At 49.7% G+C, this 27238-nt stretch overlaps 1 protein-coding gene across 1 annotated transcript; it reads right to left on the minus strand.

Annotated features, from left to right (window-relative positions):
* Positions 1 to 10848: 10848 nt before the first annotated feature.
* LOC119772296 (cell wall integrity and stress response component 1-like) lies at positions 10849 to 13206 on the minus strand. Its single transcript, XM_038268651.1, has 2 exons — positions 13064 to 13206; positions 10849 to 11422 (listed from the first exon to the last, which is right to left on the minus strand). The coding sequence occupies exons 1-2, from the start codon at positions 13115 to 13117 to the stop codon at positions 11039 to 11041; spliced, it is 438 nt and encodes a 145-aa protein (XP_038124579.1). The 5' UTR covers positions 13118 to 13206; the 3' UTR covers positions 10849 to 11038.
* Positions 13207 to 27238: the final 14032 nt, after the last annotated feature.

The following is a 27238-nucleotide window of genomic DNA, read 5'->3' on the forward strand; positions in this document are numbered from 1 at the left end:
TGCAGGACTGAGGACCTTCTGGTCCTGTTCAGGTCTGAAGATGCAGCAGTTAGAACCTAACCTGCAAACAGCCAGATGCACGTCTCGCTCCGCCTTCCTCCACATGCATCTGGCTGTTCTCAGGTTAGTTAGAACCAGCTTCAGAGAACATCTCCACTGAATCCGCTGGGATTCAACTCAAACCTTCCTTCTGGGACACGTTCTCCTGATCTCTGCAGACTTTCCACAACCTAGAGATGCATCACAGATCATTTCAACATGGGAAAGGCCACACAGACGGTATTGTTCAGCCATTTTTCTGAAACAGGACTGGTTCTGATGAACAGCAGGTTGGAGGCAGCAGGACCAACGGATCAAAACAAACCCAGTAAATCTACTGCCCCCTGAGGGTAAAGCTAAACCTGTGACCCGTCATATATGGTGACCCAAGGAGGCGCATGGATGTGGTGATGATGTCAGGGTCAGCAGATAGCAGAGGGAGGAGGAGACTCAGCCACAGATTTAATGGTGGAACTGGTTTTAACTGGGCGAGCGTCTGGGCTTTATTTATCATGAAAAGCTGAACTATGGCACCAGTCTCTCTGGGTCCGCCAGATATGCTCCCAGTTTGGGGAGTCAGGGAGCTACAGCTGGATCAGCTGCTTCTGACCAGAACCCAAATCTGATGAGTGTTGAAGCTACTGGGACAGCAGAGCTGGGGAGCGGCAGCTGTGGGTGGAACCGGCTGTGGAGCTAAAGAAGGAGACGGATGAGGAGCGCCGATTTATAGGGATGGTTTGACCTCAAGCCTGGTATTGAAAAGTAACAAGGTGCAACTGACCTGACGGGCTGTCAGTTATGATCAATGACCCCCCCCCATGCCCCCCCAGCCCTAACAGGACATGACGGCTGGGAGAATTTATGCTTTAGGTGGGAAATGACAGACTTTACTGGAACACTCTATTTCAGGGGTCTTCAACGTTTTCAAGGCTAAGGACCCCCAAACTGATTGTGAGATGGAGCAGGACCCCCTAATTATATACACTGTATGAAATTGTGTTCTATCAAACTGGTCCTATAGTCACTCTATTACAGATGGAATCATGTAACAAAAGTAATTTCTCCCTGGTAAAGTATTTCTGATTCTGATTCCTGATTGATGGGACAGGTGTTGTGAATGAAACGGTGCCCAGCTTGAAAGAGCTCCTATGTGTCGTTTAATCTGTGCATTGATGACTGAAAAACATCTTCTGCTTTCATTTATCTGTTTACTACAGTGTGTTGAATTCATGTTAATGTGGATTAAAAGACATTTTAATTAGTGCAAAAAATTGCAAGAGGGAATATAAAAAAAAGTAATCAACCAAGACTTTTGCGACCCCCATGCAGTACCTCCGCGGACCCCCTGTTGAAGACCTCTGCTCTATTGCATGTGTTGCAAAAAGGCCTCAACAATCCCTAGAAGAGGAGAACGCCCCCCCCACCATGCTCCTGCAGGATCAGTGCTGACATCAGGAGACTGAAGCGGCCCCTATCAACCAATGCCTGCCTGGTGGGGGGTCTGAACAATGACCCGTAAGGCCAACAGAGAGACCTGTTTGGGACAGATCTACCAACATGTGGGTGAAACCGGTAATGCACAGAAACAGAAGCTGCAGTGATTCTGATGCAGACTTGCTGCAGGAAATCGGCTGCGGGATCATTAGCAGTTGCTGCATTTGTAGCGAGCAGACGGGGAATTGTCTCGGACCTGTTTGAGCAGCTTATCTAGAACGATGCTGACTCTACCGTTTAAATCGGTGGGGTTATTCCAGCCTTTTATTGTCGTAACGCTGTCACAAGTTCAGAGCAATGAAATGAACTTTCTGCATTTAATCCACTGGGGAGCAGGGGGCTGCCATTGTGGGGAGCAGTGTGGGGGGAAGGGTCTTGCTCAGGGACCCAGTCATCATCCCTTCTAATATTATTTATGGGTGCTGATTTTTATTTAGCTAATTTGAAATAATAAATTAATAAATGCTGCTTTAATGACACCAGATCTCAGTTTCCTCTGAAATAATATTTTTTTTTCAGTTGTCGTAACGAACAGGATGATCAGAAATGATGGATGGTTGATCAACCTGGGATCCTGGGAACAGCCCGAAAGGAATCAGCAGGATTCCAAACTGAATTTATTTCATTTATTTTTTATTTGAGACGGTTATAAATCTTCAGCATGTCTGAAACGTTTTTAGGTTTTATATTTTATATTTTCATATCCTCCATAAAGTCGTCCATCTCTGGGGGCATTTCAGCCCCTCCTGCATCGATCAATACCTGAAGCAAACATTCTAATTAACATGAATCACTTTCAAAATGAATTCCAGTTCATTGTTTACTTTCCTCAGAGAAACTCAAATTTCAAGCATTTACTGATTTTTTTATTCTTTTTCTCTTTAAAATTTATCTGTTTTTTTCAGGAGCTTTTTGATCATGTGACTGACTGACATAAAACAAAAGTCAAAACCTCAAAGTAGGTGATGGTTTTTATTCACATTTAATACATTTCATATGTTTAGGAATGTTGAAAATGAATAAAATAATCATTTCATTTTATTTTCCATTATAAGAAAATGAATAAGTTTTTTATTTGTCCAAAGTTAAGCAAAGCTGCTGACATCAGTCCTTCCATAGTGAGGTCACATCCGCAGTAACTCCTTTCTGACCTGCGGGGGGCGCCAAGCAGGTGGGTAAAGGTAAAGGAGCAGAGCGGTGAGTTCAGGCGCTGCAGGAACTGATGGTTAACGATGTTTGGGTTGAGAAACATTTCCTGTTTTTATCTCATAACCTTACTGCCATTAAACTATTGATGCTATAAACATAGAACTCAACATTACAAAGCGTTTAATATGAGTTAGCATTTTGATTTCCCAGTTATCTGAGGATTTAACATCATCATCTCATTAGAAACTAAAACAAACACCAAAGTGTTCTAAGCTCTAAGCATCCTGAGTTCTAAACGACTTTAATCAAAGTAACGAGGCTGATGATGATGAAGGTTCCTGCTGCTGAACCTTCATCCTAACAGGAGCAGAGCAACGATGGAGCAGAGCAGCAGGCGGGTGGAGCAGAAGCTGCTTCCTCCACAAGCTGAGTTTCCCTTTGGTGGTCGGGTCGTGCTGCTGCCCCCGCTGCCCCCACTGCTGCTGCTGCCCCCACTGCTACTGCCCCCGGTAGTGCTGCCCCCACTGCCGCTGCTGCTGCCCCCACTGCTACTGCCCCCGGTAGTGCTGCCCCCACTGCCGCTGCTGCCCCCACTGCTACTGCCCCCAGTAGTGCTGCCCCCACTGCCGCTGCTGCCCCCACTGCTACTGCCCCCGGTGGTGCTGCCCCCACTGCCGCTGCTGCCCCCGGTGGTGCTGCCCCCGCTGCTGCCCCCGCTGGTGCTAGTGTTAGTGGTGGCTCTGTCAGGTTGTTTGGTGGCAGCATTGCCTGGTTTTTTGTCGCTCTCCCTGGTCTGCCTGGCGGAGGCGACGCCGTGGTCAGAGGAAGTGAGGGAACTTTTGGAGGTCCAGGCTGAAGCAGTGTCCTCCGCCTCGGTCACAGGTGTAGGATCTGTGGACTGATGGAGGACAGAAAGAGGTTTAGGACACCCTGATGCTCCCCCAGGAGTTTCCTCGCAGACCTTATAGACCATACTTGAACCTGACTGGATCAGGACTCTGGTCCAAATCAAAGCGTTTTTAAGTGAAGGGAGCAGAACAGGTAGCTTCAGCACACCTGTTCCCACGGTAACCGGGTTTTCACAGCAGAGCCGAGCGCGATTTGTGGCACTGGCAGGTCGCTCTGGAACTTCCGGTGGCAGGTCGGACTGCCACGGCGTATTACTGGCAGCTGCCAGTAGTTGTGGCAGCTGCCACAACTACTGGCAGCTGCCACAACTACGGAGACTGGCTGCCAGACCGGTTTAAACCGTTTCGGGGGCTGCCGGCGCCGTTTTTCAGCAAAAAACTTAGTTAACGTGACTCTATAGGTGGATTTTTTTTTTTTTATTACGATCTTATTGTTTAATAAAATGTTTCAAGCCTTTCATAAAGTCATATTTATTTAATGGAACGACGTAATTCGTCTGAAAATAAGTGGAAATTGACAGCTGCCACGACAGGGTGAAAGTTTGGCTGTCCTGCCAGTTTATGCTGGCAGCCTGGTAGTAGTTGCCAGTCGTTGTATATATGTGTATAATATACACTATATTGCCAAAAGTATTTGCTCACCCATCCAAATTATTGGAATCAGGTGTTCCAATCACTTCCATGGCCACAGGTGTATAAATTCAAGCACCTAGGCATGCAGACTGTTTTTACAAACATTTGTGAAAGAATGGGTCGCTCTCAGGAGCTCAGTGAATTCCAGCGTGGAACTGTGATAGGATGCCACCTGTGCAACAAATCCAGTCGTGAAATTTCCTCGCTCCTAAATATTCCACAGTCAACTGTCAGCTGTATTATAAGAAAATGGAAGTGTTTGGGAACGACAGCAACTCAGCCACGAAGTGGTAGGCCACGTAAACTGACGGAGCGGGGTCAGCGGATGCTGACGCGCATAGTGCGAAGAGGTCGCCAACTTTCTGCAGAGTCAATCACTACAGACCTCCAAACTTCATGTGGCCTTCAGATTAGCTCAAGAACAGTGCGCAGAGAGCTTCATGGAATGGGTTTCCATGGTCGAGCAGCTGCATCCAAGCCATACATCACCAAGTGCAATGCAAAGCGTCGGATGCGGTGGTGTAAAGCACGCCGCCACTGGACTCTAGAGCAGTGGAGACGCGTTCTCTGGAGTGACGAATCGCGCTTCTCCATCTGGCAATCTGATGGACGGGTCTGGGTTTGGCGGTTGCCAGGAGAACGGTACTTGTCTGACTGCATTGTGCCAAGTGTAAAGTTTGGTGGAGGGGGGATTATGGTGTGGGGTTGTTTTTCAGGAGCTGGGCTTGGCCCCTTAGTTCCAGTGAAAGGAACTCTGAATGCTTCAGCATACCAAGACATTTTGGACAATTCCATGCTCCCAACTTTGTGGGAACAGTTTGGAGCTGGCCCCTTCCTCTTCCAACATGACTGTGCACCAGTGCACAAAGCAAGGTCCATAAAGACATGGATGACAGAGTCTGGTGTGGATGAACTTGACTGGCCTGCACAGAGTCCTGACCTCAACCCGATAGAACACCTTTGGGATGAATTAGAGCGGAGACTGAGAGCCAGGCCTTCTCGTCCAACATCAGTGTGCGACCTCACAAATGCGCTTCTGGAAGAATGGTCAAAAATTCCCATAAACACACTCCTAAACCTTGTGGACAGCCTTCCCAGAAGAGTTGAAGCTGTTCTAGCTGCAAAGGGTGGACCGACGTCATATTGAACCCTATGGATTAGGAACGGGATGTCACTTAAGCTCATATGTGAGTCAAGGCAGGTGAGCAAATACTTTTGGCAATATAGTGTATATATGTATATATTGTATATATGAGAGAGAGAGAGAGAGAGAGAGAGAGAGAGAGAGAGAGAGAGAGATTTTGAGTGCTTTATGAACGTAACAACAAGGTTATATGGCCTGCATGCTTGACTCAAGACAGCCTCCAAACTGGCCCGGTCGGGAGGGTGGAGAAATCGGCTGCGGCTTCCTCTAGTCTTGTGACGCATGCCTGCAAATCTTCATCATCCACCAAAGTTCGTACTGTAACATTACCATGGCTGTTCGTCTCGTCATCTACTCTTGATTCTGTTTAATGTTCGGGCCTAAATATGAAAAACTGCTTTTTTGACAATTATGCTGCCACACGTTCTCATTAATTTCTTGGTTAGTTAGCAGGTGCTCTCTCAGGTAAATATCTAGATCCAGTAGGTTACATTATTGCTTTTGCGCCATCTACTGTCTGAACTCGGGAGTGGGTATTAGTTTACTTTAACCGCTTCGGGAAGAAAACGTATTAATACTCTTTACAATAAAAACAAAATTAACAAATGTGAAGGACACAAGACATGTATTTATATTAGGGCTGTAAAAAGATCATTTTTTAATTGCAATAAATCACATAATGTTGATAGTTAATTGCAAGATTAATCACAAATTAATTATGTATTTTATAATTTCATATCTGAACGTGTAATAGCCTGTTAGGGCATTTTCAAAGGAAATTTGGGAATAAATGACGCTAATAAAATACATGCTTGTACAAACAATATTTTAATTTTGTTATTTTTCAAGCACTTTCAGAATTGGAATGAAGACATCCTAGTGCCAAATGTTAAACTCTGGGCTATTGCTAAATGACTAATAATGACGCCCTGCTGTTTACACAATGTGTAAATAAATTTGTAAAGAAATACCTGTTTTCATGCCGATATATTTTTTGCCTCTTAAACAAAGATAGACATGGTATTACGCATATACATGATTAAAAATTGTACATTTCAATAAAGTCATATGTTTTGTTAATTTTTTCGATCTCTCATCTAATTCTGAGCTTTCAAACCAACAACAATAACTTCTTTGAATGTTTTTGCTTGCTGTTTATATCCATTTTCATATAGTTTTAACCCAGGAAAAAAGTTTTAAATTTCTAGTTTATTGCGGAGTGGGAGAGGGGGGGATTGGTCTGACCTAAGAAGGCCGCTCTGTCGGCACGCCTCTCACCTGAGGACGGGGCGTCTACGTATACGTGTCTGTGGTATCAACAGTAAATGGTTGCCAGATATGCGGTAACTCTGACCCTATTTTAAAGTTTCATCAAAATACACTAAGCATAGAAATTGGTTTGTTATCCTTGAAAACCCAAGGCAGGTAAGTGGTTTTAACAGCCAGACCATATATTTACAGGTTTTAGTAGCCAAGAACAACTACAAACAACTTAGTCAGTAATAGTTAACTCAGTCCAACAATTTATTTTATTCAGAAAAAGGAATTTATCCATTTATTTTACTCAATATTGATCGAGTAAGATATTATTGCTCATCTTAAAATATTAGCAATACATTAAAACTTATAAATGTTGTTTTTCTTTTACGTATTTGACAGAGGATACTTTTTGATACATCCTCCTACGTTTTTTCATAACTTGCCCTAATCGTGATCTGGCAACCCAGCCGGTCTCCTGCGCTATAAAGGTACGGGATCGTAACAGCGTTGTTATCCTTGTGTTGGCCAAGTAAACGGGAACCATTCTCCTTTCGATACGGATACCTTGGTTGTGAACCGTAGTTGTGGCAGCTGCCACAACTACTGGCAGGTGTCAGTGAAGACTGTCACCCTGATGTGACAGCAGTGGCGGCCGGCCCATAGGGGGCGCTGGGGCACCGCCCTCCCTGATAAGAAGAGAGAAACGTAAAATAAATTTGTAGAAATTAACTCATAAATGTCAGTTTTACTCTCTAGACTGTGTACCTATAAGCAAAACAAATTATATAAACTACATTTCCCTATCTACTGTCATTAATTTGTGGATTTCCACAGACAGACTCCTACCGTCTCTGTTCTGGGGGCGCTGATCAGACAGCCCCACATTTGCAGAGAATCTGTCAATCATTTACTATTGCTAGGTGAATTTAATGGCCAATCAGCGTCTCGGAACTTTATGGTCTTGGGGCGCTGAAAATACTGCGCTTTAACAGGCTTCTGAACCCAAGCGCAGGTGCAGACGATTAGAGGGAAGATGGCGAATGTAACGACCGAGATGCAGCTTCCACCAAATGCGGTGAGATCCTTATTTATCTACCCGTTTGCCAGAAGAACATCCCTGTTGTAGGATATGAACATTTCATGTCATGGTTATTGTGACTGTGACGAATCCACCTCGTCGCTTAAAACAACCTCTCTAACTTTGCGCACCACACACACATTCCTGTTATACTGTGTTTGTGAGGACCAATACACTCGCGCTGAGCCCAGTAGCTCCATGAACTTAAAACACACAAGCTGTCCTGGTTACCTGCTGGCGTATTGAGGGTGCACACTTAATATTTCAGTGGGTTTAGCCGTGTGTGTGTGGGGGGGGGGGGGGGGGGGGGTGTACGTGTTTATGCTACGGGGACTTGTCATCTTCAGTCTGGCTGCGTCTTTGCTGGGTTCAAACCCCGTTTGGTGTAATTGAATAAGTCAATGAATCTGTGTAAAAGAATTAAGTTGTAAAAATTATTTGTTTTGTTTTACATCAATTGTTTGTGGAGGTAATATATGGACAAAACTGATTAATGAGAAGAAATCAGAAATAAGAGAGCCTGAGGTGAGGGGCTTAAACTATTTAATGAGGGCTGTGGGAAGAAAAGCGGCAATTTTTGTTTTCTGTTTCTTTGTTCCATTGCTGGTAACTGGAGGGAGGCTGAGGCCCAGAGGATCTTGTATATGTTTAGTTTCTTTTGCACCCTGTTTTGAGTTTTTGAGCTCAATAAATCACCAACACCGGTAACCCGACTGAGCCTGGATTCTTGGAGGCCAAAGAACCCCGTCACAGTGACCCAAATCATCACTGTTACTGTTATTATATAGTAAATTAAATCATTACTGTTAAATTGTATGTATTGTCCAATTGTTTATTTGAATTCTTATTCCGGATTAGTTGGAGACATACACTAGGCTATATCAGCCCCACCAAAAGTATTTTTCACCAGCCGCCACTGTGTGACAGCTGTCAATTCCCACTTATTTTCAGACGAATTACCTCTAGGACTTTATGAAAGGCTTGACACATTTTATTAAACAATAAGATCGTAATAAAAAAAAAAAAATCCACCTATAGAGTCACGTTAACTAAGTTTTTTGCCGAAAAACGGCGCCGGCAGCCCCCGAAACGGTTTAAACCGGTCTGGCAGCCAGTCTCCGTAGTTGTGGCAGCTGCCAGTAATACGCCGTGGCAGGTCGGACTGCCACGGCGTATTACTGGCAGCTGCCACAACTACTGGCAGCTGCCAGTAATACGCCGTGGCAGTCCGACCTGCCACCGGAAGTTCAAGAGCGACCTGCCAGTGCCACAAATCGCGCTTGCTGTCTCTCGGTTTTCAGTTGAAATGATGCTCCTCCCGTCCAATCAGCTCTCTTAGAAATCCTTTCTAACCCTGAAACTTGAATCCTTCCAGATGAGCATTTACAAAAACAACCAAGATGTTCCCATTGAACTCTGACTGGTTGGACTGGTTTTAGCACCACAGCTTAATCCCGCTGAAATTATTGTAACTCAGGATAGCCTCTAAAATCTATCAATAATTTGCATTAATCTGAAAAACGAAAATAATAAACCGCTTTCTGCTCACAATCAAACCCTTCCAGTGTTGCAGGTAACTGAGATTAATTCTTGGAGGAATCAGAGATAGATCGATTTACCTGAGCTAAGCCCTCCCAGCAGGTACTGGTTCCCAGCAGAAGCAGAGAAATCAGCTCCCAGGCTTCGACCTTCATGCTGGATGTTTGCTCCTCTCCTCTCCTCTCTGTGTGAAACCAGCTGTTTGTGTTTCTGACTGAACTTTTCCAGAAGCCAGACTTTTAATGCGTCCGTGTTTCACCTGATACCTGCTCCCTTTCAGGGAGGAGCGCGTCTCCTCCCTCCAGGAGCCGCGGATGCAAAACGTCCCTCAGGACCAAATCACGTCCATCCATCGCTGACACACCTGCCGGGCTCACCTGGACCTGCCTTCTCCCTGCTGGACGAGGCCCCGGGGCCCCCTCCCCACTGCTCCCCTAAAATATAAAAAGGTTTTCACTCTTTTCAACATTTCTACAATCATGACATCAGAACCAGAAAATCTGATGAGATTTATATGACAGAGGAGATGGTTTGATACTTTAGCTTTCAGCAATCTGGGTGCTACTTTTCTATTCTATTCTATTATGTTCTATTCTATGACAACGTGAATTGATGGATTCTATAAATGAAGCGGGTTCTGGATCAGAACCGGTAGAACCACCTCTGACTTCAGCTGCAGCTCAGTTGGGTTGGATGGAAAACATCTGGAAACATCAGTTTCTAGATCTTTCCATAGTTTGGATTCAGGTCTGTACTTTGACTAGGCCATTCTGTCCCCAGTCTGATATAAACCGTTCTGCCTCTACCTTGGCGTCCATGTTGGATTTCCTGCTAGAAGGTGAATCTCCACTCGAGTCTCACCACAGCATGATGCTGCCACCACCATGGCATTGATGTCATGGATGTTGTTTTGGGTTCAGGTCAATCTGCCTCCTCTGATCTGACCTCCTGCTCCTGCTAACAGGAGTTCCTGCTGAGAAGGATCCAACCAGGCAGGAGCAGAGAAGCAGTGGAGAACGAACAATAAGAATTAGAAAGAACATTCTGACACCAGGACTGGCCTCATTCTGCCGCCGTTCAGCAGCTCCAGCAGAATATTACAGGTCATCTGGAACCATGAGACTCATGTTAGATCTATGGGATCTAGAAGGTGGATCCACCTCATGGGTCCAGCAGGTTGATGGTTCTAGTTCCAGTAAAACTAAATGTCTTTTGTTTTCTGTTAAACGTTTCTTTCTGACAGGTTTTCATACATTTATTTATTAAATGAACTTTTTCTCATCTTTTAGATTGTCGGCCATGTTTGCTGAGATTCCCATTCAGGCTGAAATGTGTTTGACCTCCATCAGTTCTGTTGTCTGGGAGGTTGCTGGATCCTCAGCTCCATCCTTGGTCCATGGTCTGTAGAGAATTGCTGCTTTAGAGCACAAAGAACAACAGCCTGATTTGCATGTGTTTAAATAAAAGCTGTTTTCCTTTTAAAAGCAGGATGTTAATCAGGAGAGCAGAGATTGAGTTTTCCATCAGCTGCAGCGAAGCAGAGCTGCTGCTTTGACTCTACAGTGCAAACAAACTTTCTGCGCAGTAAAAACACCACCAGAACAGCCGGTTAACTTTTTATTGCTCATAAAAACACAGATTTCCATCATTTCAGGTCATTTCTGAGGGAATCTTTATCATTCAGATTCCACCAGTGGAGAGCTCAGTGCATCAGAGCACTTCACCGCTGATCAGGAGCTTCTCTGAAGCCTCCTGGGGGGTTTTAACCTTTACAGATGGAGGGAAGTAGCGGGTTCAGGCGTGGCTACGCTGCATCAGGATGCAGGAAGCAGCCAGCAGCAGCAGGGTCACCCTGCAGCCTCCAGACACACAGACAGATCCTCCGGTGGTCGGGCTGGGGGCCGGGGGGGTTGCAGCGCTGCTCTGGGTGGTAGCTGTGGAGGTCTGAGTCACCGCAGAGGAGGGGGCGTCCGAGTGAGAGGAGACGGTGATGGACGGATGGTTGGAGGAGGCAGGAGGAGGACTGATGGAGCTCAGAGAGCTGCTGCTGGAGGTGTTTGATGGAGCGGGGGACGGGTTACCCTGCGGGGGGGCTGCTGTCGACTGGCTGCTTCCATTAGCTGCAGCGCTGGTCAGGTTCATGGTCGACAGCGTCACAGAGGAGGAGGTGCTCTGCCCCTGCAGAAGAGAGGAGAGGATGATGATGAGGATGATGAAGGCCTGACAGGAATCAGAGAAACATTAGAATGAAGGAGATGATCCCACTTTACTTCCTGGATTCCCTTCAAAGACAGTTTCCTCCATCTGATCTCAGAGATCTGATTGGTCCTTATGTTCCTAACAGAGCTGCAGGTTTACTAGTGGTTCCTAGAACCTCTAAAAGTAGAATGGGAGGCAGATCTTTTAGTTCTCAGGCTCCCCTGTCTCCTTGAACCCCAGTGGGCCTCAGCAGATGGCCGCTCACACTGAGCCTGGTTCTGCTGGAGGTTTCTTCCTGTTAAAAGGGAGTTTTTCCTCTCCACTGTCGCTACAAGCATGCTTAGTGTGAGGGATTGCTGAAGAGTCTCTGACGGCTCATCCAGGAGGAGAGAATCCTGTAAAGTCAGAGGATCTGATTGATCTGGATCTATAAATTGACTTGATGTATAATTGGAGCATAGAAATAAACTAAACAGAAGTTGTTTCTTCTGCTGTGAATATCTTTCAGTCCCAAAGGCAAATGAGGAGCAGCAGCTGTTCAGCAGATATGAACACGTTAGGAGGACTTTGCATGCGGCGCGGAGTTTCCTGCAGACGTCATCGTGTATCGTGATAAATCTGCGTCAGAATCTTTTTGATTTCGCCTTTAGTTGTTCTCATGTTCTCAGATAGATAACCATAGAGGGGCCCTCAGGGGCCTGCAGGTTGTAAGGTCCCGCCCCCCAACCCTCACCCTCCACAGACCTTCAACACTGGTCTGGCCCCAGCAGCTCTACATGGAAATACTTTAGAGTAAATTTCCTCACTGTGAGATCAATAAAGTCAATCAATCAATAAATAATGTAAAATATAAAACGCTTTATTCTCCAACCCTCTGCATTTAACCCCCCCGGGCAGCAGTCTGGGGTTAAAGGTCCAGACTGCAGTCAGACCCTTGCTCAGGGACCCAGAGTGCCGTCTGTGGGGATTGAACCGGGAACTTGAACCTTTCTCAGAGCGCTCTGCTCTAAGTCAACACTCCCCCAAACTAGATCTCTTTGTTTATCTCCTGAGGACGTCTTTATTTTAATCCCAGAATTCCCTCCAAACCTGCAGCCTCATGGTTTCCTCATGCATTCATGTTCTAATCTGTAATCTGTTAACAGCTTCCCTCTAATCTGAACAGCTTCAGGTCCCAGCTTGAAGCAGAACCTTCAGGTTTCATCTATCAGAGGAGCCGTTTGCCCCCCCAACCTGGAGGTCAGCTTCCTCTGATCCTCTGCTCCCTCTGACCGTACCGAACCGGACCGGACCGGACCGGACCTGACCTGTTTAGGTAGACCTGTAGAACCTGAGCTGAGAACTAACACCTCCCATTCAAATGAAACAGGTTTTTTCTGTCTAACCCAGTAAGACCCCAGACTCTAGAAGGTCAACGAACAGATAATCAGTGAGAACTAAAAGCCATAGAAGCTGAAAGCTCAGAGTGCTGAAGCGGCTCTGGTTCTGCCCTCAGACCATGTAAATCTCTCCTATCACTCAATTTGAATGTTCTGATACTTAAGCTTCAAAACAAATGAGATCTGCTTTGTTTTTCCAGATCTCAGCCACCTGTTCTGGACTCAAACATCAGGTTCTTACCTGTGTGGCGCTCAGAAACATGACGAACAGAAGCAGCACCTGGAGTCCCTCCATCCTTATTTGGAAGGTCCACCCCTCAGTTCTCACCTTTATACCTGTGCAGAGCGGCCACGCTGATAACACCTGATAAAACCTTCAGCCTCCTCTTCACGCGACGCCAATTCCTCCTTCAGCTGAATATGAATCATGTTCCAGGAAGCTGACCCAGAAACCAGAAGCGTTCATGATCCTGCCGCCTCACTGGGAGAGGAACACTCGTCTTTATTCTCTTCCTCATTTCCTTTGCTGCCGTTTCAGATCATCCAGCAGAAAAATGCCTGAAAGGCGGTTTTTAAATCAATGATTTTATTTCTAAGAGAGAGAAAAAAATCCCAGCGTTCTGTCAGAGCAGCATACCCAGAGTCAATACCTTCAGTTTAACCTTTAACCTTTTACGGAAAATTGAGTTTAAACCACCTCAGCGGGCGAGTTCCCCTTTAGTCATGTATAAAAACTATTTAATCAGTTCCTATGGCGATCTGACCTTAAATTGTTTTTTTGTACACGACTAAAGGGATAAACAGTATTAACTATAGGTATGCTGGTCTGACGGGGTATGCTGGTCTGAAGGGGTATGCTGGTCTGAAGGGGTATGCTGGTCTGAGGGGGTTTGCTGGTCTGAGGGGGTATGCTGGTCTGAAGGGGTATGCTGGTCTGACGGGGTATGCTGGTCTGAAGGGGTATGCTGGTCTGAGGGGGTTTGCTGGTCTGAGGGGGTATGCTGGTCTGAGGGGGTATGCTGGTCTGATGGGGTATGCTGGTCTGACGGGGTATGCTGGTCTGAGGGGGTATGCTGGTCTGATGGGGTATGCTGGTCTGACGGGGTATGCTGGTCTGACGGGGTATGCTGGTCTGAGGGGGTTTGCTGGTCTGAGGGGGTATGCTGGTCTGAGGGGGTATGCTGGTCTGACGGGGTATGCTGGTCTGACGGGGTATGCTGGTCTGACGGGGTATGCTGGTCTGAGGGGGTATGCTGGTCTGACGGGGTTTGCTGGTCTGACGGGGTATGCTGGTCTGACGGGGTATGCTGGTCTGACGGGGTATGCTGGTCTGAGGGGGTATGCTGGTCTGATGGGGTATGCTGGTCTGAGGGGGTATGCTGATCTGACGGGGTATGCTGATCTGACGGGGTATGCTGGTCTGAGGGGGTATGCTGATCTGACGGGGTATGCTGGTCTGAGGGGGTATGCTGGTCTGACGGGGTATGCTGATCTGAGGGGGTATGCTGGTCTGAGGGGGTATGCTGGTCTGACGGGGTATGCTGGTCTGACGGGGTATGCTGGTCTGACGGGGTATGCTGGTCTGAGGGGGTATGCTGGTCTGACGGGGTTTGCTGGTCTGACGGGGTATGCTGATCTGACGGGGTATGCTGATCTGACGGGGTATGCTGATCTGACGGGGTATGCTGATCTGACGGGGTATGCTGGTCTGAGGGGGTATGCTGATCTGACGGGGTATGCTGATCTGACGGGGTATGCTGGTCTGAGGGGGTATGCTGATCTGACGGGGTATGCTGGTCTGAGGGGGTATGCTGGTCTGACGGGGTATGCTGGTCTGACGGGGTATGCTGATCTGACGGGGTATGCTGGTCTGAGGGGGTATGCTGATCTGACGGGGTATGCTGATCTGAGGGGGTATGCTGGTCTGACGGGGTATGCTGATCTGACGGGGTATGCTGGTCTGAGGGGGTATGCTGATCTGACGGGGTATGCTGATCTGAGGGGGTATGCTGGTCTGACGAGGTATGCTGGTCTGACGGGGTATGCTGGTCTGACGGGGTATGCTGGTCTGAGGGGGTTTGCTGGTCTGAGGGGGTATGCTGGTCTGAGGGGGTATGCTGGTCTGATGGGGTATGCTGGTCTGACGGGGTATGCTGGTCTGACGGGGTATGCTGGTCTGAGGGGGTTTGCTGGTCTGAGGGGGTATGCTGGTCTGACGGGGTATGCTGGTCTGACGGGGTATGCTGGTCTGACGGGGTATGCTGGTCTGACGGGGTATGCTGGTCTGACGGGGTATGCTGGTCTGACGGGGTATGCTGATCTGACGGGGTATGCTGATCTGACGGGGTATGCTGGTCTGAGGGGGTATGCTGGTCTGAGGGGGTATGCTGGTCTGAGGGGGTATGCTGATCTGACGGGGTATGCTGATCTGACGGGGTATGCTGGTCTGAGGGGGTATGCTGATCTGACGGGGTATGCTGGTCTGAGGGGGTATGCTGGTCTGACGGGGTATGCTGATCTGAGGGGGTATGCTGGTCTGAGGGGGTATGCTGGTCTGACGGGGTATGCTGGTCTGACGGGGTATGCTGGTCTGACGGGGTATGCTGGTCTGAGGGGGTATGCTGGTCTGACGGGGTTTGCTGGTCTGACGGGGTATGCTGATCTGACGGGGTATGCTGATCTGACGGGGTATGCTGATCTGACGGGGTATGCTGATCTGACGGGGTATGCTGGTCTGAGGGGGTATGCTGGTCTGAGGGGGTATGCTGGTCTGAGGGGGTATGCTGATCTGACGGGGTATGCTGATCTGACGGGGTATGCTGGTCTGAGGGGGTATGCTGATCTGACGGGGTATGCTGGTCTGAGGGGGTATGCTGGTCTGACGGGGTATGCTGGTCTGACGGGGTATGCTGGTCTGAGGGGGTATGCTGATCTGACGGGGTATGCTGATCTGAGGGGGTATGCTGGTCTGACGGGGTATGCTGGTCTGACGGGGTATGCTGATCTGACGGGGTATGCTGGTCTGACGGGGTATGCTGGTCTGACGGGGTATGCTGATCTGACGGGGTATGCTGATCTGACGGGGTATGCTGATCTGACGGGGTATGCTGATCTGACGGGGTATGCTGGTCTGAGGGGGTATGCTGGTCTGACGGGGTTTGCTGGTCTGATGGGGTATGCTGGTCTGACGGGGTATGCTTGTCTGAGGGGGTATGCTGGTCTGACGGGGTATGCTGGTCTGAGGGGGTATGCTGGTCTGAGGGGGTATGCTGGTCTGAAGGGGTATGCTGGTCTGACGGGGTATGCTGGTCTGAAGGGGTATGCTGGTCTGAAGGGGTATGCTGGTCTGACGGGGTATGCTGGTCTGATGGGGTTTGCTGGTCTGACGGGGTATGCTGGTCTGAAGGGGTATGCTGGTCTGATGGGGTTTGCTGGTCTGATGGGGTTTGCTGGTCTGATGGGGTATGCTGGTCTGACGGGGTATGCTGGTCTGATGGGGTATGCTGGTCTGACGGGGTATGCTGGTCTGAGGGGTATGCTGGTCTGACGGGGTATGCTGGTCTGAGGGGGTATGCTGGTCTGACGGGGTTTGCTGGTCTGACGGGGTATGCTGGTCTGACGGGGTATGCTGATCTGACGGGGTATGCTGATCTGACGGGGTATGCTGATCTGACGGGGTATGCTGGTCTGAGGGGGTATGCTGGTCTGGCGGGGTTTGCTGGTCTGAAGGGGTATGCTGGTCTGACGGGGTATGCTGATCTGACGGGGTATGCTGGTCTGAGGGGGTATGCTGGTCTGAGGGGGTATGCTGGTCTGACGGGGTATGCTGGTCTGACGGGGTATGCTGGTCTGAGGGGGTATGCTGGTCTGAGGGGGTATGCTGGTCTGACGGGGTATGCTGATCTGAGGGGGTATGCTGGTCTGACGGGGTATGCTGGTCTGACGGGGTATGCTGATCTGACGGGGTATGCTGGTCTGACGGGGTATGCTGATCTGACGGGGTATGCTGGTCTGACGGGGTATGCTGATCTGACGGGGTATGCTGATCTGACGGGGTATGCTGATCTGACGGGGTATGCTGGTCTGACGGGGTATGCTGGTCTGAGGGGGTATGCTGGTCTGACGGGGTTTGCTGGTCTGACGGGGTATGCTGGTCTGACGGGGTATGCTAGTCTGAGGGGGTATGCTGGTCTGACGGGGTATGCTGGTCTGAGGGGGTATGCTGGTCTGAAGGGGTATGCTGGTCTGACGGGGTATGCTGGTCTGAGGGGGTATGCTGGTCTGAAGGGGTATGCTGGTCTGAAGGGGTATGCTGGTCTGATGGGGTATGCTGGTCTGATGGGGTATGCTGGTCTGAGGGGGTATGCTGGTCTGACGGGGTATGCTGGTCTGAGGGGGTATGCTGGTCTGAGGGGGTATGCTGGTCTGAAGGGGTATGCTGGTCTGAGGGGGTATGCTGGTCTGAAGGGGTATGCTGGTCTGAAGGGGTATGCTGGTCTGATGGGGTTTGCTGGTCTGACGGGGTATGCTGGTCTGAAGGGGTATGCTGGTCTGACGGGGTATGCTGGTCTGATGGGGTTTGCTGGTCTGACGGGGTATGCTGGTCTGACGGGGTATGCTGGTCTGACGGGGTATGCTGGTCTGATGGGGTTTGCTGGTCTGATGGGGTATGCTGGTCTGACGGGGTATGCTGGTCTGAGGGGGTATGCTGGTCTGAGGGGGTATGCTGGTCTGACGGGGTATGCTGGTCTGATGGGGTTTGCTGGTCTGAGGGGGTATGCTGGTCTGACGGGGTATGCTGGTCTGATGGGGTTTGCTGGTCTGATGGGGTTTGCTGGTCTGAAGGGGTATGCTGGTCTGATGGGGTTTGCTGGTCTGACGGGGTATGCTGGTCTGAAGGGGTATGCTGGTCTGATGGGGTATGCTGGTCTGATGGGGTTTGCTGGTCTGAAGGGGTATGCTGGTCTGAAGGGGTATGCTGGTCTGAGGGGGTATGCTGGTCTGATGGGGTATGCTGGTCTGATGGGGTTTGCTGGTCTGAGGGGGTATGCTGGTCTGACGGGGTATGCTGGTCTGATGGGGTTTGCTGGTCTGATGGGGTTTGCTGGTCTGAAGGGGTATGCTGGTCTGATGGGGTTTGCTGGTCTGACGGGGTATGCTGGTCTGAAGGGGTATGCTGGTCTGATGGGGTATGCTGGTCTGATGGGGTTTGCTGGTCTGAAGGGGTATGCTGGTCTGAAGGGGTATGCTGGTCTGATGGGGTTTGCTGGTCTGACGGGGTATGCTGGTCTGAAGGGGTATGCTGGTCTGATGGGGTTTGCTGGTCTGATGGGGTATGCTGGTCTGACGGGGTATGCTGGTCTGATGGGGTTTGCTGGTCTGATGGGGTATGCTGGTCTGACGGGGTATGCTGGTCTGAGGGGGTATGCTGGTCTGACGGGGTATGCTGGTCTGACGGGGTATGCTGGTCTGAGGGGGTATGCTGGTCTGACGGGGTATGCTGGTCTGATGGGGTTTGCTGGTCTGATGGGGTTTGCTGGTCTGAAGGGGTATGCTGGTCTGATGGGGTTTGCTGGTCTGACGGGGTATGCTGGTCTGAAGGGGTATGCTGGTCTGATGGGGTATGCTGGTCTGATGGGGTTTGCTGGTCTGAAGGGGTATGCTGGTCTGAGGGGGTATGCTGGTCTGATGGGGTTTGCTGGTCTGAAGGGGTATGCTGGTCTGATGGGGTTTGCTGGTCTGACGGGGTATGCTGGTCTGAAGGGGTATGCTGGTCTGATGGGGTATGCTGGTCTGATGGGGTTTGCTGGTCTGATGGGGTATGCTGGTCTGACGGGGTATGCTGGTCTGATGGGGTTTGCTGGTCTGATGGGGTATGCTGGTCTGACGGGGTATGCTGGTCTGAGGGGGTATGCTGGTCTGACGGGGTATGCTGGTCTGACGGGGTATGCTGGTCTGAGGGGGTATGCTGGTCTGACGGGGTATGCTGGTCTGATGGGGTTTGCTGGTCTGATGGGGTATGCTGGTCTGACAGAACAGCGGTCCTCCTGTGTGAAAAGTGATCACTGCCATTAAAACACCATTGCAGTTTATCACAGCACTTCCTGTGGCGCCTCAGGCCTGATTGCTGCCACACCTGTTCTCCATCCACACCTGTTCTCCATCCACACCTGCCTGGCCAGGTGAAGAACAGACATCCTGAGATCTGTGGGGCTCTATCAGTCTGCAGCAGAACAATGATGGTAAAACTCACCAGGATGAAATCCACCTCTGACCTGGATCCTATAGAGACGCTGTGGTTTGACCTTTAAAGGCTGGAAATGACACTAAAACATATGCTGGATCCCAGGTTCTGCTGGGTTCTGCTGGGTTCTGCCGGGTTCTGCCGGGTTCTAGGTTCTACAGAACCATGTATGGTTTATTCAGCCAGGTGGGGAAACGCTGCTGTTGCTCCTTAAATTTGTCTCTTTTTCTTTAGAACTTGAGGCAAACGTTACGATGTGGTTCATCAGGGATGTTGACCTTTGACCTCAGATGCCTCCTCACACTCAGACGGTTTAACCTCCTCCCCGCCATCACGCCTCCGCTCAGCTGTTTCTGTGTCTGAAACGCTCTGCTCTCCTGGCGGCTATCTTTTTCCTGTTTAACTGTTTAATGGCCAGCCCTCATGGAGCACTGATGGTGATGCTGCTCTGTAGCCACAGCTGCTCTGGGGCTCGCTGATGGAAGCCAGGCTGCTGCACACTGGCACCACCTCTGATCACCATCGGTAGGCAACGAGGGCCAAGTGCCTTGCCCAAGGTACAGCAACCCTAAAGCTGGAGTGTAAAGAGGAGAAAGTAGCAGAAACTGGGAGGTGAAAACAGAAACTGAGCTGCAGCTCTGAGGCCAGATAACGCAGGAATTCTCCTCTAAATGTTTTCTCTGTTGGAGGGAAATACGCTGCGGTGAAACGCAGCAGCTGAGAGGAATGTTCTGCAGAAACAGCAGCTTCTGATATCAGTGAATGTGGAACTTTATCTCAGGAACATTTTTATCTGCACAGAAATGAACAAACTGGACTTCATGGCTGCTGCATGGTCCTGGTTTCAGAGGACCGGATCAGGGAGGTCAGGAGCCCATCATCAGGAGCCCATCATCAGGAGCCCATCATCAGGAGCCCAACATCAGGAGCCCATCATCAGGAGCCCAACATCAGGAGTCCAACATCAGGAGCCCAACATCAGGGGCCCAACATCAGGAGTCCAACATCAGGAGCCCATCATCAGGAGCCCATCATCAGGAGCCCATCATCAGGAGCCCATCATCAGGAGCCCAACATCAGGAGCCCATCATCAGGAGCCCAACATCAGGAGCCCATCATCAGGAGCCCAACATCAGGAGTCCAACATCAGGAGCCCAACATCAGGGGCCTAACATCAGGAGTCCAACATCAGGAGCCCATCATCAGGAGCCCATCATCAGGAGCCCATCATCAGGAGCCCATCATCAGGAGCCCAACATCAGGAGCCCAACATCAGGAGCCCATCATCAGGAGCCCAACATCAGGAGTCCAACATCAGGAGCCCAACATCAGGAGCCCAACATCAGGAGCCCATCATCAGGAGCCCACATCAGAGTCCAATCAGGAGCCCAACATCAGGAGCCCAACATCAGGAGTCCAACATCAGGAGTCCAACATCAGGAGCCCAACATCAGGAGCCCAACATCAGGAGTCCAACATCAGGAGCCCAACATCAGGAGCCCAACATCAGGGGCCTAACATCAGGAGTCCAACATCAGGAGCCCATCATCAGGAGCCCATCATCAGGAGCCCATCATCAGGAGCCCATCATCAGGAGCCCAACATCAGGAGCCCAACATCAGGAGCCCATCATCAGGAGCCCAACATCAGGAGTCCAACATCAGGAGCCCAACATCAGGAGTCCAACATCAGGAGCCCAACATCAGGAGCCCATCATCAGGAGTCCAACATCAGGAGCCCATCATCAGGAGCCCAACATCAGGAGCCCATCATCAGGAGCCCAACATCAGGAGCCCATCATCAGGAGCCCAACATCAGGAGCCCATCATCAGGAGCCCAACGTCAGGAGCCCATCATCAGGAGCCCAACATCAGGAGTCCAACATCAGGAGCCCAACATCAGGAGCCCAACATCAGGAGTCCAACATCAGGAGCCCAACATCAGGAGCCCAACATCAGGAGCCCATCATCAGGAGCCCATCATCAGGAGCCCAACATCAGGAGCCCAACATCAGGAGCCCAACATCAGGAGCCCAACATCAGGAGCCCATCATCAGGAGCCCATCATCAGGAGCCCAACATCAGGAGCCCAACATCAGGAGCCCATCATCAGGAGCCCATCATCAGGAGCCCAACGTCAGGAGCCCATCATCAGGAGCCCAACATCAGGAGCCCATCATCAGGAGCCCAACATCAGGAGCCCATCATCAGGAGCCCAACGTCAGGAGCCCATCATCAGGAGCCCAACATCAGGAGTCCAACATCAGGAGCCCAACATCAGGAGCCCAACATCAGGAGTCCAACATCAGGAGCCCAACATCAGGAGCCCAACATCAGGAGCCCATCATCAGGAGCCCATCATCAGGAGCCCAACATCAGGAGCCCAACATCAGGAGCCCAACATCAGGAGCCCATCATCAGGAGCCCAACATCAGGAGCCCAACGTCAGGAGCCCATCATCAGGAGCCCAACATCAGGAGTCCAACATCAGGAGCCCAACATCAGGAGCCCAACATCAGGAGCCCAACATCAGGAGCCCATCATCAGGAGCCCAACATCAGGAGCCCAACATCAGGAGCCCAACATCAGGAGCCCAACATCAGGAGCCCAACATCAGGAGCCCATCATCAGGAGCCCAACATCAGGAGCCCAACGTCAGGAGCCCATCATCAGGAGTCCAACATCAGGAGCCCAACATCAGGAGCCCAACATCAGGAGCCCAACATCAGGAGCCCATCATCAGGAGCCCATCATCAGGAGCCCATCATCAGGAGCCCATCATCAGGAGCCCATCATCAGGAGCCCAACATCAGGAGCCCAACATCAGGAGCCCAACATCAGGAGCCCATCATCAGGAGCCCAACATCAGGAGCCCAACGTCAGGAGCCCATCATCAGGAGCCCAACATCAGGAGTCCAACATCAGGAGCCCAACATCAGGAGCCCAACATCAGGAGCCCAACATCAGGAGCCCATCATCAGGAGCCCAACATCAGGAGCCCAACATCAGGAGCCCATCATCAGGAGCCCATCATCAGGAGCCCAACATCAGGAGCCCATCATCAGGAGCCCTTCATCAGGAGCCCAACATCAGGAGCCCATCATCAGGAGCCCATCATCAGGAGCCCAACATCAGGAGCCCATCATCAGGAGCCCAACATCAGGAGCCCAACATCAGGAGCCCATCATCAGGAGCCCAACATCAGGAGCCCAACGTCAGGAGCCCATCATCAGGAGCCCAACATCAGGAGCCCAACATCAGGAGCCCATCATCAGGAGCCCAACATCAGGAGCCCAACATCAGGAGCCCATCATCAGGAGCCCAACATCAGGAGCCCATCATCAGGAGCCCAACATCAGGAGTCCAACATCAGGAGCCCAACATCAGGGGCCCAACATCAGGAGTCCAACATCAGGAGCCCATCATCAGGAGCCCATCATCAGGAGCCCATCATCAGGAGCCCAACATCAGGAGCCCATCATCAGGAGCCCAACATCAGGAGTCCAACATCAGGAGCCCAACATCAGGAGCCCAACATCAGGAGCCCATCATCAGGAGCCCAACATCAGGAGCCCATCATCAGGAGCCCAACGTCAGGAGCCCAACGTCAGGAGCCCAACATCAGGAGTCCAACATCAGGAGCCCAACATCAGGAGCCCAACATCAGGAGCCCAACATCAGGAGCCCATCATCAGGAGCCCATCATCAGGAGCCCAACATCAGGAGCCCATCATCAGGAGCCCAACATCAGGAGCCCATCATCAGGAGCCCATCATCAGGAGCCCAACATCAGGAGCCCAACATCAGGAGCCCAACATCAGGAGCCCATCATCAGGAGCCCAACATCAGGAGCCCAACGTCAGGAGCCCATCATCAGGAGCCCAACATCAGGAGTCCAACATCAGGAGCCCAACATCAGGAGCCCAACATCAGGAGCCCAACATCAGGAGCCCAACATCAGGAGCCCATCATCAGGAGCCCAACATCAGGAGCCCATCATCAGGAGCCCATCATCAGGAGCCCAACATCAGGAGCCCATCATCAGGAGCCCATCATCAGGAGCCCATCATCAGGAGCCCAACATCAGGAGCCCATCATCAGGAGCCCAACATCAGGAGCCCAACGTCAGGAGCCCATCATCAGGAGCCCAACATCAGGAGTCCAACATCAGGAGCCCAACATCAGGAGCCCAACATCAGGAGCCCATCATCAGGAGCCCAACATCAGGAGCCCAACATCAGGAGCCCATCATCAGGAGCCCATCATCAGGAGCCCAACATCAGGAGCCCATCATCAGGAGCCCAACATCAGGAGCCCATCATCAGGAGCCCATCATCAGGAGCCCAACATCAGGAGCCCAACATCAGGAGCCCAACATCAGGAGCCCATCATCAGGAGCCCAACATCAGGAGCCCAACATCAAGAGCCCATCATCAGGAGCCCAACATCAGGAGCCCATCATCAGGAGCCCAACATCAGGAGCCCATCATCAGGAGCCCAACATCAGGAGCCCAACATCAGGAGCCCATCATCAGGAGCCCAACATCAGGAGCCCAACATCAGGAGCCCATCATCAGGAGCCCAACATCAGGAGCCCAACATCAGGAGCCCATCATCAGGAGCCCAACATCAGGAGCCCAACATCAGGAGCCCATCATCAGGAGCCCATCATCAGGAGCCCAACATCAGGAGCCCATCATCAGGAGCCCAACATCAGGAGCCCATCATCAGGAGCCCAACATCAGGAGCCCATCATCAGGAGCCCAACATCAGGAGCCCATCATCAGGAGCCCATCATCAGGAGCCCATCATCAGGAGCCCATCATCAGGAGCCCAACATCAGGAGCCCATCATCAGGAGCCCAACATCAGGAGCCCATCATCAGGAGCCCAACATCAGGAGCCCATCATCAGGAGCCCAACATCAGGAGCCCATCATCAGGAGCCCAACATCAGGAGCCCATCATCAGGAGCCCAACATCAGGAGCCCATCATCAGGAGCCCATCATCAGGAGCCCAACATCAGGAGCCCATCATCAGGAGCCCAACATCAGGAGCCCATCATCAGGAGCCCATCATCAGGAGCCCATCATCAGGAGCCCAACATCAGGAGCCCATCATCAGGAGCCCATCATCAGGAGCCCAACATCAGGAGCCCATCATCAGGAGCCCAACATCAGGAGCCATCCAGCGGTTGTTCATGTTTCTGTAGTTTTTATTAGATGAGTATTTTTCTCTGACTTCCTTCTCACCTGATCAGCTGTTTCCTCATCAAAGGTTTAGGGACATTTCTGAGGACCTTTAAAACATGGCTGCCTCTCTTCCATCTGACGGCCTGACAGCAGCGTTCAGGTTAACTACCAGTTTTAGTCCGTGAGGCAGACACCCTGCCTACTTTTAAGGCTAGGCTTAAAACTTTCCTTTTTGATAAAGCTTCCAGTTAGAGTGGCTCAGGTTATCCTGAGCCACTCTAACTATAAACCACTCCTGGTTTGAAGATACTGGTCAGTTTCTATTTCCTCTCAGGATCACATCTGGCAGGGAGATTTAAGGACTCTGGGACAAGGACTGCCCTCACTCTGGATCCGCATAAGCCATGGACGCATGAACGATATGCGAGGCTCAGGGGACCTGGGCACCATAGGAAGCTGATTGACTGAACTCAAATAATAAGGGAAGTACATCAGAGAGTAAGGAAAGGACGAGAGGACCAGCGAACTCTGGCTACACGCCAAAAGAATGCGACTCAGAGGAGCGACCAGCAGATGGACGACCGAGGGGACCAGATTTGATGAAAGCATCACGGGGGGGGGGGGTGAATGGGATCCCTCTCCAATTTAATTAGATAAGTCAAACACTACATATTACAATAGGATTGGAGTGATATGAATATTATTGTCTATGATTGGCTGATATTTGCTGATAAGAACATTAATTATGGTTTTTCTTACTCATTTTGAGGGGATGGATTGTAAAGACCTGTGATTCCAGGCGGATCCTGTGTTCATGCCTCTAAAAGCCCTGAAAGGAAAGAACTATATTTTTCATTTTTTTTCAACAGGAAAGAAGAAAACACAAGGATCGATTATTCTTGTATTCTGCAAATATAATCCTGATGATTATAACAGGCCATTAATTTGCATAATAACCTGTATTACTGTTTTATTATTTCACATTGTGAACCATCCATAGCAGGCTGCTTAGAGGAGTTCTGACTGACTTTATTATTAATCATGGTACCCAGTAATGGTTAGTTAATGGTTTCATTTAAAGGTTAGATCTCCCAGCTTCCATCCATATCAGGCTGTCGGTAACATTAAAGTTTTGTTTTTACACTTAAACTTCACACACACGTTAGTGCACCTAGTCGCGTATTATTCACATCACCATGTAACGTCACAGAGTATTTTATCTGCTGTGAACCACGGGGGGGGGGGGGGTGCTGAGGAGGTTTTATTGCCTTATGTAGCCTCCTTCATGGCTCTATACTTATTTAGCAACAAAACACTACATGCTGAAGGTCAAGTCTGAGTCTAACGGCTGATTTATACGCAACTAGATGATATATTAAGAGGTTTTGGCATAAACACAGAAGGTCTGTTTAAACATTGTTCCCAATGTCAAAGTAACCTCTGGCGTCGACCAGCACACATGAAGGAAGCTTTCCACATGATACTCCTGTGCATGAGGATTTACTTAATGCGATATTGAGACTATAAAACAGCCTGAGATGAAATGAGAGGTGGGAAAAACTGAGATGTCTGATGATGCAGCGCTGAACTTATGAATAAAATGGTGTGAATCTTCTTTCTGTCATAAGGGGATTCTACCAATGAGCTTCCACACTATCTCTATAGTTCTGCTGCTATAGGCTTAGACTGCTGGAGGACATGGGGACCCCTTCTTCATCATTCTTCTTCATTCTATTCTCTATTCTTCCTGTTCCGAGGGAGTTTTTCCTCTCCACTGTCGCTACAAGCATGCTTAGTGTGAGGGATTGCTGAAGATTCAATGAGTCGATGCAATCAGCTGGTTTTCCTTAGATAGAAAACTTTGAATTAATCCGACTGGATGATTTGGTGATGTGTTGTGAATTGGAGCTATAGATATAAACTGAATAGAATTAACATTTCTCTGAATGGTTGTTGGGAGGCGGACATGTTTGTCTCTTTCATTTGGATCCTGGAAGCAGCAGATTTCTGAACATATTAGATTCATAACAAAAAAAAAACAAAAAACTGTTTGGTGATTAAAATAGCATCAGATGTTTGGAGGGAAAAGTTCTTCTCTAAGAAAACCTGAAGCACATGGCGACAGTGGAGAGGAACAGATCTGTTGGTGTCGTTCTTTGATGTCACCATCTGTAGCTTTCCTCCCTGCTCTGCTGCTGGTCCGGATGTTCTGGGAGAACTGGACCTGAAGGTTCTGTCTAATGAACCCGTGGAGGACAGAGAAGATTAGGGTGATGGTATGTAGGCTCTAGCTTTGTCAGTTTATAACGAGATCGGCTTCCAGATCTTTAGGGTTCTGATGCGATGATGATGTCATCAGCAGGTCAACCCCCCGCATCATTTCATCTTTTAAAAACAGCTTTTTTTTCAAACGGCTCCAATGAACCGATGATCAAACCAACATGTCCGCCGATATCTGAGAGGAAACCTGAGCTCATGCAAAACACAGATTTACATCCTGAATCCTGCAAGACGCTTCCTCCTCCTGCCGGTCTCACCGTTGTTTGCAAAGATCAGATGAAAATGATCCATCAGATTCCTTCTCTGTTTAGATGTTCTAACATCTAGGCTTCCATCTGTCCTCTGCTCCTTGGAGGCATCTTCTCATGATGCTCCTGATCTCCACCATCAGCCTCCTCAGCAGATCTCCTTATAATCCCATCAGATAAACGCTGGAACAGCTCCTTCACTCAAAGCTTTTCTTTATTTTTAAAAGATTAGCTTTTCCAAGTCGACCACTGTGGTCTTTAAGCATGAACATTTATCAGGAGTGGCTTTGAAAATAAACGAGCTGCTGGAGATTCTCAGTCATCCAGGTCGTCGTTCCAAAAAGTTAAAGTTTAAAAAACAAGCAGTTAAAAAAACAATCCACTGGACTTTGTTCAGTGGATTGTTTTTTTAACTTTAACTTTTTGGAACACATGCGAAGAGCAGAGAGGGGAA

Source organism: Cyprinodon tularosa, unplaced genomic scaffold (genome assembly GCF_016077235.1).
Source record: "Cyprinodon tularosa strain WSP-4 unplaced genomic scaffold, ASM1607723v1 ctg706, whole genome shotgun sequence".
Classification (NCBI taxonomy): Eukaryota; Metazoa; Chordata; class Actinopteri; order Cyprinodontiformes; family Cyprinodontidae; genus Cyprinodon; species Cyprinodon tularosa.

Coding starts and splice junctions, on each gene's coding strand:
- LOC119772296 (XM_038268651.1), bottom strand. CDS start 13,117: ATGGAGGGACTCCAGGTGCTGCTTCTGTTCGTCATGTTTCTGAGCGCC. Junction 11,423..13,063: donor TGTTTCTGAGCGCCACACAG/GTAAGAACCTGA, acceptor TCTCTTCTGCAG/GGGCAGAGCACCTCCTCCTC.